The 13,050-nt window shown below is 29.3% G+C and overlaps 2 protein-coding genes across 3 annotated transcripts in view; both read left to right on the top strand.

Annotated features, from left to right (window-relative positions):
• Positions 1 to 13,050, top strand: part of LOC107441147 (lipopolysaccharide-induced tumor necrosis factor-alpha factor homolog) — a 324,710-nt gene that overhangs the window by 54,923 nt on the left and 256,737 nt on the right. The window lies entirely within an intron of this gene.
• Positions 1 to 13,050, top strand: part of LOC107455273 (cubilin-like) — a 164,507-nt gene that overhangs the window by 96,361 nt on the left and 55,096 nt on the right. For both annotated transcript variants that reach the window (XM_016072780.3, XM_071180200.1), the window contains exon 2: positions 4,084 to 4,212. In XM_016072780.3, the coding sequence (XP_015928266.1) occupies positions 4,107 to 4,212 (106 nt within the window). In that variant the 5' untranslated portion in view covers positions 4,084 to 4,106. The remainder of the gene's footprint in view (positions 1 to 4,083; positions 4,213 to 13,050) is intronic.

Here is a 13,050-nt window from a genome sequence, read left to right as displayed (position 1 = left end):
ATAAGAAACTAATAAACTATATAAGTTATTGCTCGAAAAAGACAAGGCTCGGCACCATTAATTGACCTCGTGGCAGTTTTCATAGCACAGTATATGTTTAAAATTTGTACTGCCATTTTATGCAGGCTCAAAAATAAATCTAAATGATAACTTCGTAACTAAGTTTTTATTTCAAATAAAGTGAAAGCAATTTAAAGTTTTATCACTTACGTTCCGATGGTAATAATTGTCTTGTTATTGTATTCGATAAATATTACGTTATTATTTTATTTGGTAATTATTGTGTTATTGTAGTATTTGGTTGTTATCAACGTTAATAACTATTCAATATAATTGCATTTGGCATTAATCTCGTGAGAAGTGTACTTGATAATATCTTTTTTGTGACATACCATGACAATATCTTTTAAATATTGTTCTAGAGACAATAAAAAACATTGATACTCCTCGGTACTTCCCCCAGATTCAGTACTGCACTTATTCTTTAGCTGAAAAGGCTCTTCTTGATAAGTCAGATTGCTTTATTCCCTGGTGAAAATCGAAAACTTTATTTAACACAAAAATGTTTGCATGGATAATCAATATACATGCCCCGATAGTAGTTTGAGTACTAACTATAAAACAAAAGTTTCATTAAAAAAGAATCAAGTTCGAAATGTTTTAGGTATAACACTGGGGAACAAATATTTGTTGCATTTCTACAAATACTTCATTTTGCCTGATTTGAGTGTGAGAATTTAAAATTTGAAAATAGTTTTCTTCTAAAACTACTGATTTTTTAATGGCATTTTTAGTCTAACTTTAGTCAAAATTCAAAAGCTCAAAATTTTATATATAACACTGGGTCACCTAAATGTTGTAACAAACGTTTAAGGGAATTAGGGCTCATCATTAGAATTAGAATTGCACAGAAACTCATGTCTGGGAATGTCGCCGTACGTGGCTAGAGGTGGATGCTTCTTTTTTATGACCTATTCAGAAGCACAGGATAAGTTCATAATAAAGAAGCGCCCTCAGCGGTATATGACGACACTTCCGGGCAGGGTTTCTATGAAATTTTATTCCTGACGAAAACCCTTATCTCCCTAAAATTTAGTCGCAGCATTTACTCGATTCCCTGTTATATATAAAGTTTTTAGTTTAGTGCGCCTCGTCAAAAACTAGACTTAAAAAAATCATTTTGAAAAACATCTGTAGCGATACTTAAGTTTCTAAGATATGTCAAAAATTCTACTACAGAAAACAAAAAAGATGTAATTTGTGTAATCTGTTAATTTAATGTAAGTGTTATCTGTTTAATATTTATTCTTAGGGTGTTACTTTATTTATGAGTCATTTCTCTCTGCGATTATAATCACCTAGAAGTTGTATATTACTTCATATAAATCATGTGACTACTATTTATAACAAACCTTTCATCTAGAATTTTTTTAGATAAGCGTATTATCATAAATTAGAAGTGATGAGAATCTTCTACGAATTCCTTTTCCTTCTCCTAGGCAAAACACACAATTTGCTTGTTCTATATAAATACAAGGATTATTTTATCTTCTTTACATCATGGTCTAATTCTCATATTACATCGTAGGAGGGATTGACTTGTCTTTTCTTGATAAGATTATCTAAACTAGACTAAGAACATTAAAGAGGTTGTCCCAGTTTTAGTAGTGATGACAAATTGCGCGAAATTGAGGCAAAATTCTGCAGTTCTGAGGAAATTAGTAATTTCAGCCTTTTATCGCTGTTGTAATAAGTTGAAGGAAAGTATGGTATTAGTAGGGGGGAGGGGAGACTTAGAATCAGAAATTCAATTAACATATCTTAGACAAATTCCCCCAATCGATTAATTTAAAATCTGAATATCAAAATTCACTCCCAAGCCGTTTATTCTTTTGACGATTTTAAAATATTTACTGCTATTTTTCAATATTTGTAACTTGCTTCTCAATCTAATTTGCTCCTTTTTTTCGAGACTACTTTGATTTCTAAAGATATTTATTAAAAAAAAAGAGGAAAGTAAGTTTAAACTAAGAATTAATCGTTCCTAGAAATCACCTTCTTAACATTTGAAGTTTTATTCCTACACTGTAAAACATTCCGGACCAAATTACGGTAAAAAGTATCGGCAATCAGGGTGCCAATGCTTCTTGCAATAAACTACATTCTTATCGTAAAATTTTACGGAGCAAAAAATCCTATGCATCGTAATTTTTATACAGTAATATTTACTATAAAATCAGTGAAGTACTGTAATTAATTAAATGTTACTGTAAAAGTTACAATATAAAATTTTGTGGTAAAAATGGCTTTTTCAGTAAAATAGATTTAACGGATGTACTTTTACTAGAATTATAAAAATATGTATTAAAAGTGATCTTTACGGAACATCCTGCTTCATGTCATAAAAATTGCAAATGTTTCGATAAGGAGCATTGCTTCATATGAGAAGCGAACCTACAAAGAACAACCATAAAGCAAATTTTTGTGATAAAACGCAGCATTTTCATGTCAAATAATGCTTTTTTTCGTGAGCCCCTCCCTCTCCGGGAGAATTCATTTGTGGAAGGGGTAGAGACGCTGAGTAAATATTCTAAATATGCTTGTAATCCATTTGATTTAATTTTCACAACTAAACTAATGATGAATATTTATTCTATTTGGCAGTATCTTCCGATACATGTAAAATGCAATGCCGACCACCTAACCACACTTTGAGGCATAAACTGTCCAGTGTTTTAGGTTCTCTATTAATTTTTTCTAACGATTGTGCCAATACAATTCTGCAATCAACAGTTTTTGAAAGATATTTAAATAGTAAACTGTTATTAGTGTTCAGATTTTTGATAAGTATCTTTATTTTCATGCAATTAACTTTAAAGGAAATTTTTAGATTAATCGAAATCACTTTTCGTCAATTTAAAGTACAATAAGATTAAATTTTAAAAAATTTTTAAAAAAAATTAGAAGAGCGTAGTTTTAAATTACTTACTCAAAACCACAAATCGCATCATCTCATTGCTTTAAAGCTTTGAGGAAAAATGCCTTGATGTACGAAAATATTCTCCTAATCTATTAAAGCAACCCCTTTATTTTCTATCTTTTCTGAAATGAATTAAGCTGTCTAATAATACTATATAATTAAAGGTTGTTAAGTATAAAAAAATATTGAGAAAACTCAAATAGAAAATTTAACCTGCGAGGCGTGTTCCTTTTTTTTTTNTTTTTTTTTTTTTTTTTTTTTTTTAGTAAGGGCAGTTTGAAAACAAAGCAAAACGAAAGGAAATAAATAAATTTGCAAGAAACAAATTTATTTTCAGATTCTATATATGTTTTTCTATTTTTCAACAAAGTTTCCAAATTTATTTAAACATTTATCATGCCTGACAACTAGATTTAGAATACCTTTCTCATAGAAACTAACCACCTGCTCCAATAACCAAGAGGTCACGGCCGTTTTCAAGTCTTCGTCATCGTTTTAGTGGTTACCGGTAAAATGAAGTTCGAATTATCGGAAAAGATGAAAATCGCTCGATGCAAGGTCTGGGCTTTAGGGAGGGGTAGTTCAAAACTTCCTAGCCAAAAGAGTTCAATAAATCCCAGGTCTGAGATGTGGAAAGAGTCATTGTCATGCTTTAGCAAAATTCCTTATCCGCAAGGCAGCAGGTACTTCACAAAACTGCTGGTAAATGACTGCAGGTTTTTTGCTGACCAAAAACGCATCATTGACGGTACCTCACAGAGAGCTGGGATTTGTAAATCTTAAACATTTTAAGAACACAGAACTGACAGCACAGATTACCTACACATCTGTAACTGAGCACAGTTGTTCCTAAGGAATACCGGAACACGGTGCAAAATTTCATTGCGACACTTATTAGTCTGCAAAACGAAACGGCCCTTACTTAAAAATAACCCCTCGCAGAATCCAAGATGGTGAAAGTAGAAGCTTTTTAAGATATTCCATTATATTATTTAATATTACTGATGGGTGTTGCTCTTTTTTTTTATATCTCTTAGCATGTAAATTTAACTTAAATTTACATTAACACTGAGATGAATAACTTTCGGTTTCTTTATTTTTAGGAGCTATTGTGGGGGATCCCGCAATGGCACCTTGCAACCACGATGAAGTGGAACCTGCTAGTGCTGCTACCTGCTGTGTTCTTGCGGTCATTTTTCTGGCAGTCTTGCTTCCTCACCTCGTGGCTTTGGGTAAAAAAAATGTCTTTTCCTCGTAATACAATTTAAACTTGTGTTAAAGTAGTATTAATATTTGATAAATAATATGTTTGTTAATTTAATTACGAAATATAAGCACTTTTGAATATGAATGAACTATTTTAAAATACATTTCTTACAAATAATACTATGTCTAGTTTCTAAGCTATTATGCTTCTGTTTAATATACGCTGCAAATTAAACGCTCTATACATACATTTCTCTTATGTGGCACCATAAACTCGGGTATTTCGCTACGTATTAGCAGCACTATAAGTATTCATTTTGTTAGGATGTCTTAAGCAATAATTAAGTATTGTTAAAAAATTACTTATACGTTAATTTTTTATTTAGAATAATTTTGTATTTTTACGGAACGAATTAATTCTTACGAGTAATGGCATATATATATTATACGATACTCAAGTTATGGCTCAAGACATGCATGAGAAAGTAGTACAGCACGTAATGGGTCATAGGAATGAGTTTTCTGACTTATCTCATGACAGAGATAATATTTCTATATTTCTGTTGCCTGCTATGCTGAATTATCCCGAAACGGAATACGTGATTTAATGGCTTCTGGGTCGATTTTTAATTATTGCTAAAATTCAATACATGAAGAACTTTAACAATATCACAAACATCTCTTAAAAATAGTTAAATGTGAAATCAAAGTACTTCCTGCAGGCAACCGTTAAAGGTGAAAGTATTTGGTTAATATACTAATTAAGGAGTTAGGTTTGAAGGAGGGGTTGAAGAATTAGAATATTTAAATATACGAATGTGATGGGCATTCAGTGGCTTAGCTACCATTAAAACCTATATCTTGCACAAGATTATTTTAAAAGGTAACCAAGCAGTTCCCCTAGGATGGCTAGTTACTGAAGATATCTATCAACAATTTTATTCGAAGATCCCATTGGTGCACGCAATAGCCTATAACATTCAAATCTGCCATTTAAATTAAAGGTAGGAAACATTTTAAGTTTTCAAATAATATAAATTTAACAATGCTGATTGGAAATTAAAACCTAATGATTTTTCAGTTTATCAATTCGGCACAATAAAAAAATTAGTTTAAATATTTTTTTTAATTCAGGCAACAACCTAAAGGAATATTTGAAATTATGATTAAAATTAAAAATATAATTTGTTTCATTAAGATGTAGCTCTTTTTTGCCAAAAAATTTTTAAATGCTGAATATATTTCTCATTAACATAGTACTTCTGATTTAAATTGTTTAATGTTTAGTTCCTAATGTGTCCACTGTGTGTTTTATTGTATTCGCATTTCAGCGGTCGTGGGGAGAGCAGTCAATGGTTCCAAATATTTGCCCAAAAATAAAATTAAGTCGATGATACAGGACATTAAGTTTATAACTATTGTTATTATAAGATTGAATTTTTTGAACAGATAAATGTATAGTACAGACAAAATATTTTATAAAGAATAAAAGTGAATTTTTAGGCATAATAAATTAAAAAGAAAAGTTTTAGGTTAATAAAATTAAAATAATTTTTACATCATGCACTGTTAGAAATTTCTGGGCAAAACTTTTTAAATGAAAACTTATTTAATATTTTTGCCATATTCAAACCATACAGCTAAATAAACCATTAATAAGATGGAAATTAAACTGTAAACTACGAGAAAAACAGTTTATTAATTGCTTTTGCCTAATATGGTTACAAAAAACATAATTTTATGACACCAACTAAACCCACTTAAGAAAACTACTTAGTTCTTTGCAATTGCGTACATATTATGGCCGAGAGTTATAGCCCCAGTTCTGTTAGCCTCATGACCGACAGAACTGGGGTTCTAGTCGTCCCAGCGTTGTCCCTACAATCTTTCCTCCGCTCCCTTCAGCACAAAAAGGGTTTCCAGTGTCCTGCATTCTCTAATGGTTATTATCTAATGAAAATTCTAGCTTCTATGCCCGGTTTAAATCCTTTTTTCATGGTTTCGAAACTATGCTAGTTGAAAATGGTTAAAAAACCGTTGAATTTTGTATTCATGGTTTTATAACCATACGAGTTGTAAATGGTTTCAAAACCGTAAAAGTAGAAAAATGTTTTTTTACCGTAAACTTTACGGTTAATAGGATGGACAGACTGTTGTCGCGGTAATTTTTATACAATTTTAGAATAAAAATTCTATCCATGTAGCTATATTACGATTCTTTTCTAGTCAATAATATATTTCTCACCTTTGAATAGTTTAACCATATAGTACTTTAAAATTTAAGATAGAGATTTAGATTTCTTTTCTTTTTTCAATAACTCTCATAGTCAAATTCGTTTTTCCACTTAATGGTAATGCTCCTCTGTTACAAGGCATGCGACATAAACTCTAATCAAGAAATTTTTCCCAGGCATCTAATCGGCACTGCCACAGTTCCCTTTACGAAGGAAAATCAATAAAAATACATTACACTGAAAAAAAACTTATGTTCAAAACTATGAAGATATAGGAAAAATTACCGTGTTTCTGGTAATATTAGAACACCGAAAAACTTCGTAATTTTTACCAAAGTTATTTAAGAATCAGTTTGGTAAAATTAAAAATGAAATATGGTTTCATAATATGTGTTAAAACTTTGTAATTTTATTATGATACCTTAGAGCATGCATTAAAACCATTTATTTGGTTAAATATGTTTCTTAGTTTTGGACTTTTTACTAAATATGTTGTAATAAGAACTGTAATTTTGAAAATCAGAATTTCCAGTGAACCATTACCATATGAATGGAAAAATTTAAAAAGGGATGATTAACTACATATTTTGGTTTTATTAGCCAGAGTAAAGTTTGTTAAACAAGAATTTCATTACCATTACGGTAAAACTCATTACGGTAATTTTACCTGAAGTTTTTTTTCCGAGTAACATAGTATCGAGAAATTTTCCTCGGGCATCCTAACACACTTGACAGAATTTCTTCTGCAATAAATTTCTATAAGCATACATTAAGAATTGATATTGAAATCCATTTGCTATGTTTTAAAAGAAAATTAAACTCGTATTTTATGCATAATGAAGAACTTTATATTCCTGTGACTTATGATTACAATAGTTACTACTTCTTTCTAGAAAACATTTGACTTCATTGACTTTTGAAAAGCCGGTTGCTTTCAATTCAAAAGTTTCATTTGAATTTGAAATATAAAAACAAAATTTCGAAATCAGTTACTTGTACAAACTTTTTAAATTCCAATCTTTTATGTATCTTAGAGTTATCAGATATTATAGTTTCAAACTAAAGTAGCATCAGTTAATTTTAAGATATTAGAATTGGCTTGTTCATCTAAAGTTTTTAATTAATTTAGTATGATATCACACAAAATAGTGCAAGATTTTAAATAATTATTCGTCTTAGTTTCCTAAGCCTAAATTCTTCGAAAATATGATAAGAATTTCATTAAAAGCTAAACCACGAAGTTTTAATTTTTTAATCTTCATAAATACAATACTTTATTAAATCTTATTTTTCAAGTAGCACATTAAGAAGCAAAGAAAAAAAGCATTTTTCTTTGTTAACGCTTATCGCGCTTATTCATAAGAAGGAGTTTATATTGTCTTTAAAGCATCTTGTTAGCTATTTTTCCAGCCACATCGCCTTTTTTTTCCTGGTAATAAGTACTACCCTCGTAGTCAGATAACACAATCCTGAATCAATAATGAAGCATCCAAAAAGTTTCTTGTTCTTATAAATCATATCACGTTCCGACGAAGATAAGTTACGTAATTTTTCAACCGTTTCTTGGCGATGTTCCCAATTTAAAAGTTATTCATTTCATTTCGCAGTTTCCTTCGTACACAAAATAGTATACTTTATACCTCTTCTATAGCATTTTAAAAATGATAGTAATTAAAGGCCGGATGTTATTTCTAATTTTTTCGTTCACTTAAATATAATTGTGTAGTTTTAATGTTTCTAAGAGAAGTTTCGGTACAAAATGCCTAGTGGCGAAGCCCCCAAGTAATAGTTGCGTCAAATAAATTAAATTTCTTAATATGCACGATGTTTAATAGTTTCATAATTCCACATGAACGAAATAAGCAGCGGCGTAAATAACACCACCGAAATCTCAAACATCCTATTATAGAAGCACATATTATAGAACCATATTTGATTGTTAATTTTACCAAAATCATTAGCAGAGCGCTTCGGTAAATACTACCAAGCTTTTTGCTGTTGCCACAGAGCCAGGAACACGTTAATTATACCATATTGTAATAGTTTTCTCTACAATTTTTCTTAGTCTGAAAATGTGCGCAATTGAACCATGTTTTTATTTGAGTAGAACTTCATCGTGCAATCTAGTTTAAAAATATGGTTTATCTTAATTCCATTGAATCAGATTGCACAAAATTTGCTTTTTATATCATGGCTCATAACATTTTATAATTTTTAACTGTGCTTTAAAAAGTAAATATTTTAGGGAATATATTAATTATAAATATTTGGGAACTTATTATATATGAATTATTTGGTATGTATGAGTTATAGATGAAAAATAACTAATACATATTGCTTCAAATCATATTACTTCTCACTGCATTGTTTTTTAAAAGGAAGAGGAGGAAAACGTACAACAAGAAATATGTCATCCAAAAATCCGAATACACGGCGGGAAAATTACTTAAAACTAAAAAGATGGGTGAGACCCATTTGGTCTCTCTTCTTTTTTGTTGCTCTGTAATTCAAAACGTAACTTTCTGAAAGTTTTGAGTTCTGATTTCTTATAATTTATTTCGAATTTAAGAGCTTATGTTATCATTGATATGCAAGCCTTAAAAAAACGAATATATAGAACTTATATCTAGAATGACGGCAGCTGCGAGAGTGACTCCTGAGATATTCTACTAGGTACCCCTAACCCCACTTATATTTGGGTATAAAGTACCCTTTTGGAAGGTATAAACTACCACAGTTTCATTAAAAAAGCAATAGTATTTTGCCATATCTATAAATATTATTTATAGAGAAGAAAAGAAACTAAATTATCGAAAAAAAAACTACTGTATAAGTATAGAAGAAAAGTCAGTGTTTCGTTTAAACAGATAATTTCGTTAACAGAACCGGAAAAATTACAATATTTTCAATGATTAAGAATTACCATTGTTTCATTGATCGAAAATTACCATACTTTCATTGATCGAAAATTACCATACTTTCATTGATCGAGTTTCTGATATATTTTTATTAAATAAATTATAACTATAGTTTCAGTTTTCTCCAATTGATCAACACACAAACAAATTGGTAAGGACCACACTGGCCTTTATTAGACTTTCTTGGTATACGGAAATTTACTTTTTTTTTAGTGGTACTATTTCGTCTATTACGAAACTATTCGTCTATTACGAAATTTTCTTGCATGCATTTTAAATGTCTCAGATTTTAATAACTTAAAATTACGAAAGAATGAAGATATTCAATACGCTGCTTTTTACTCAAAATATCGTAGACATTTCGCAACTCCTAACCAGATTATGTTAGGAGTAAAATCACTATAAAAAAGTGTTTCTAATTTTTCTCAGCTAAATAATTAATTGAATAATAAAATTGAAGCTCTTACAATTTTACTAACGATGAAGAGAAAGAAAAATAATTCAAGTTCTTTTATTTATTTATGATAATAATGAAGGTACATAATAATTATACTTTCATCAAATAAAGCACTGCTTATTCTCGAGTATCTAATCAGCAATATATTGTTTTTCGAAATAAATAAATAAATTCAATGTTATCATTAATAAATACTCTATTCAAATATTTTTAACAGTACACAGTACAAGGAACAAAGTAGAAATCTTTAGAACTAATAATCAGATTTTTATACATTGAACATGCAAATTCAATATGATTAAAAATACAAATTTTTCAAAATTCGATTTTTTTTTCAAGAACTATTCAAACGATTTCACTCAAATTATGTATTTTGTCAATTTAAATTACTTTCTTCTAAATAATGTGAAAAATTGTCTATCGTACAATTCAAAATATTTTTGACTATTATCAATTAAAATAATAAAAAATATTTGCTAAAAGTTATATTACAGCATAGAATTATATCTTTGGATAAACGAATTTTATAATTGGGTGCAAAATTTTTTCAATTCGTTCGGTTTTTTCAACTTCGAACCGCTCTGCTGACAAAACTATTGGGACCCTATTATCAAGATTGCGACTACATTTTATATTTCTGGTTACAGATATCCGAAACCGTAAAAAAAGGTATGTTAATTCAGAGAAAGTACGTTTTTGTGTTTAATTTCATAACTTAAAATATCATCTGCACTAAGCAATAAGCATATTTGAGGTCAACCCCTCGAACTATTAAGATTGAATTCTAGACTGTGAAAATCCCATCATCAGGTCAAAGGTTATGTAGTGTAGTCAGTTAATTTATTTATTTATTTATTTGTGCTCGCTGTACATTTAAGTTTTAGTTTACAAACAGTTCCTGTTTTCAAACTACGAGTATATATAAGATTTTATTTTTAATTTTTGCATTTATTTTATAAGCGCATAAAGCACGAATACTGTTAATATTTATTAATGTAAAATTATTAATGTATAAGTATTTTAATAATGAATTCCTTTAAAAATTGAAATGTTAAAATTTTACTTTTGTAAAAATAGTTAAAAATAATTTTCATCTAATTCTTAAGAAACATTACGAGCTTTAGATATATCCTTTCAAACTTTCATTATTTTCCTCTTTGTTTGCAAAACCATTACATAAGCTAAAGGTATACAACATATAAGTTACTTCATATAATTTAAATTTCCTTTCTTGCAATATAATTTAAATTTCTTTACCTCCTTAAAAAAGCTACTTTTAAAAGCAAAAAGGTTTGAGTTTGTGAATAAATGTCTTTCTGTTCATTGTTTTCAGTGATTTTAATTAAAATTTCATTATCTTGGAAAACACTTTTGTTTACGTTTAAGAAAATAAAAGGAAAGTTTTTAAAGTCGCTGATCATTTTTTCATAATTCAAAATCTTCATCGTTTAAAATTGTTGCGTTATGAAAATTCATTAATATAATATTAAAATATATTATGATGAAAAACATGTTTTAAACAATATTATTAATGAATATTGCAATAAATAAGAACTAATAATTATAAGATAATATTTATAAATTACAAGGGTAAAGACAAGGGCTTTAGAGTTAGATTTCGTATATTTTCACGATTGCAGATAAAACAAAAGCCATAGTCATACAGGCGTCAACTGTCATAAGTGTTGTACATATATTTCAGCAATATAAGTAATCTAATCCATAATACAAAGTATTTTTGGCAAAAAGTGAATATTAAACCTGTTGGACATGCAAAAGAGCATAAAAAAACAAGATGTATTTACTTAAGACAGAAAAACAATATCTGCACGGTATTTTTGGTGAAATTACCGCGAGGTATTGTATAGACATTTTGACATTTCTAGGAAAAAGCCATAACTGTGACATTAGAAACCAAAATACACGGTATTTAGACCTGTCATTTGTTAATTTTTCAGTTTTTATGCTAGCGGTTTGTTGGAAATTCTGTTTTCTGAAATTGTAGTTTTTATTATCACACATTTCGCAAAAATAAAAATCTGAAAGTACATTTAGCCGAATAAATGGTTTTATGCCAGGCTTTAATATATCATGATAAAATTACCAAATTTTACCACATTTGCCAAATTTTATCACAGATTGTAAAACCATAGTTTATTGCTGAATTTAGAACAATCATTACCAAAGTACTTCGATAAAAATGACAAAGCATTTTTGTATTCCCATAAATTCATAAACACGGTAAATTTTACCATATTCTAGTAGTTTTTATCATACTTTCTTTCTCAGCGCAAGATGAGATGTAATGAATAAACTAATTTTCTTTTTTTTTCTCACAAAGTAATAATGTATCTAAAAGTCATTTGTAGTATTTTTCTCGACACTTTTTTTTCATTTTTTCACCATTAAAATGAAGTTTTTTCGCTAGTGTTTTCATTCCCGTAAATACTTCTTGTAATGACCTCTGCTTATAATGATTCTCATAACTCTTTATTGTGGTTTGTCACGTCTTTAACAAAAACCAACGTGTGTTGACTATTGAGGGACTCTGACATATCAGATGTCTCGGCTGGAAATGACCAGTGGGATTCTGAAAAGTCATTAGTGTATAAATAAAATGGATAAGACGCTAAATCATATTTCTTACTTAAAAAAATAATAGGAAAACTTAACTCAAAGCAAAAAATTAAATAAATAAACTAATAAAAAGTTATCAAGTAAAAGATGGAATTTATCAATTGTTTTCGTCGGCCATTAGGGCAGAGCGGGTGTCATTGTTCTTGTTTTCCAGTGGCGCAAATCTATGGCCAAGAATTCGACTTCTGTCACACTCATACGTCACACCCATTATAGGATGAACCCATTCATACATCCACAATTCGTAATTTTGACCTGATCCAGAGAACGATCAATCTACAATTCAGCACCCCCCAGAGGTATAATTTGTTATGGGAACATGGAGGTCTTTGTGATCAGAGAGATACTACACGGGAAGTCTTCAGCCGGCTGGATTCGAACTTCTGTTCTCACAGACGTTAATCCAGCTCCCTGCCAACCAGGCAATACCTAATTTATCAATTTGACAGTAGTAATAAAATAGTCCAATAATCCATCTGAGATTGACCAATCTCAACTAGATCATTGGACAAATGGATAGTGATAGTATCAAAAGTCATTTCAAGTAAAAAATTTCATGAGGTACTAATTCACATTTTAATTTTAAAAAATTATGATAAAAATTGAACAAATGATGAA

Source organism: Parasteatoda tepidariorum, chromosome 4 (genome assembly GCF_043381705.1).
Source record: "Parasteatoda tepidariorum isolate YZ-2023 chromosome 4, CAS_Ptep_4.0, whole genome shotgun sequence".
NCBI lineage: Eukaryota > Metazoa > Arthropoda > Arachnida > Araneae > Theridiidae > Parasteatoda > Parasteatoda tepidariorum.
This window is presented reverse-complemented; position numbering and strand designations above follow the sequence as displayed.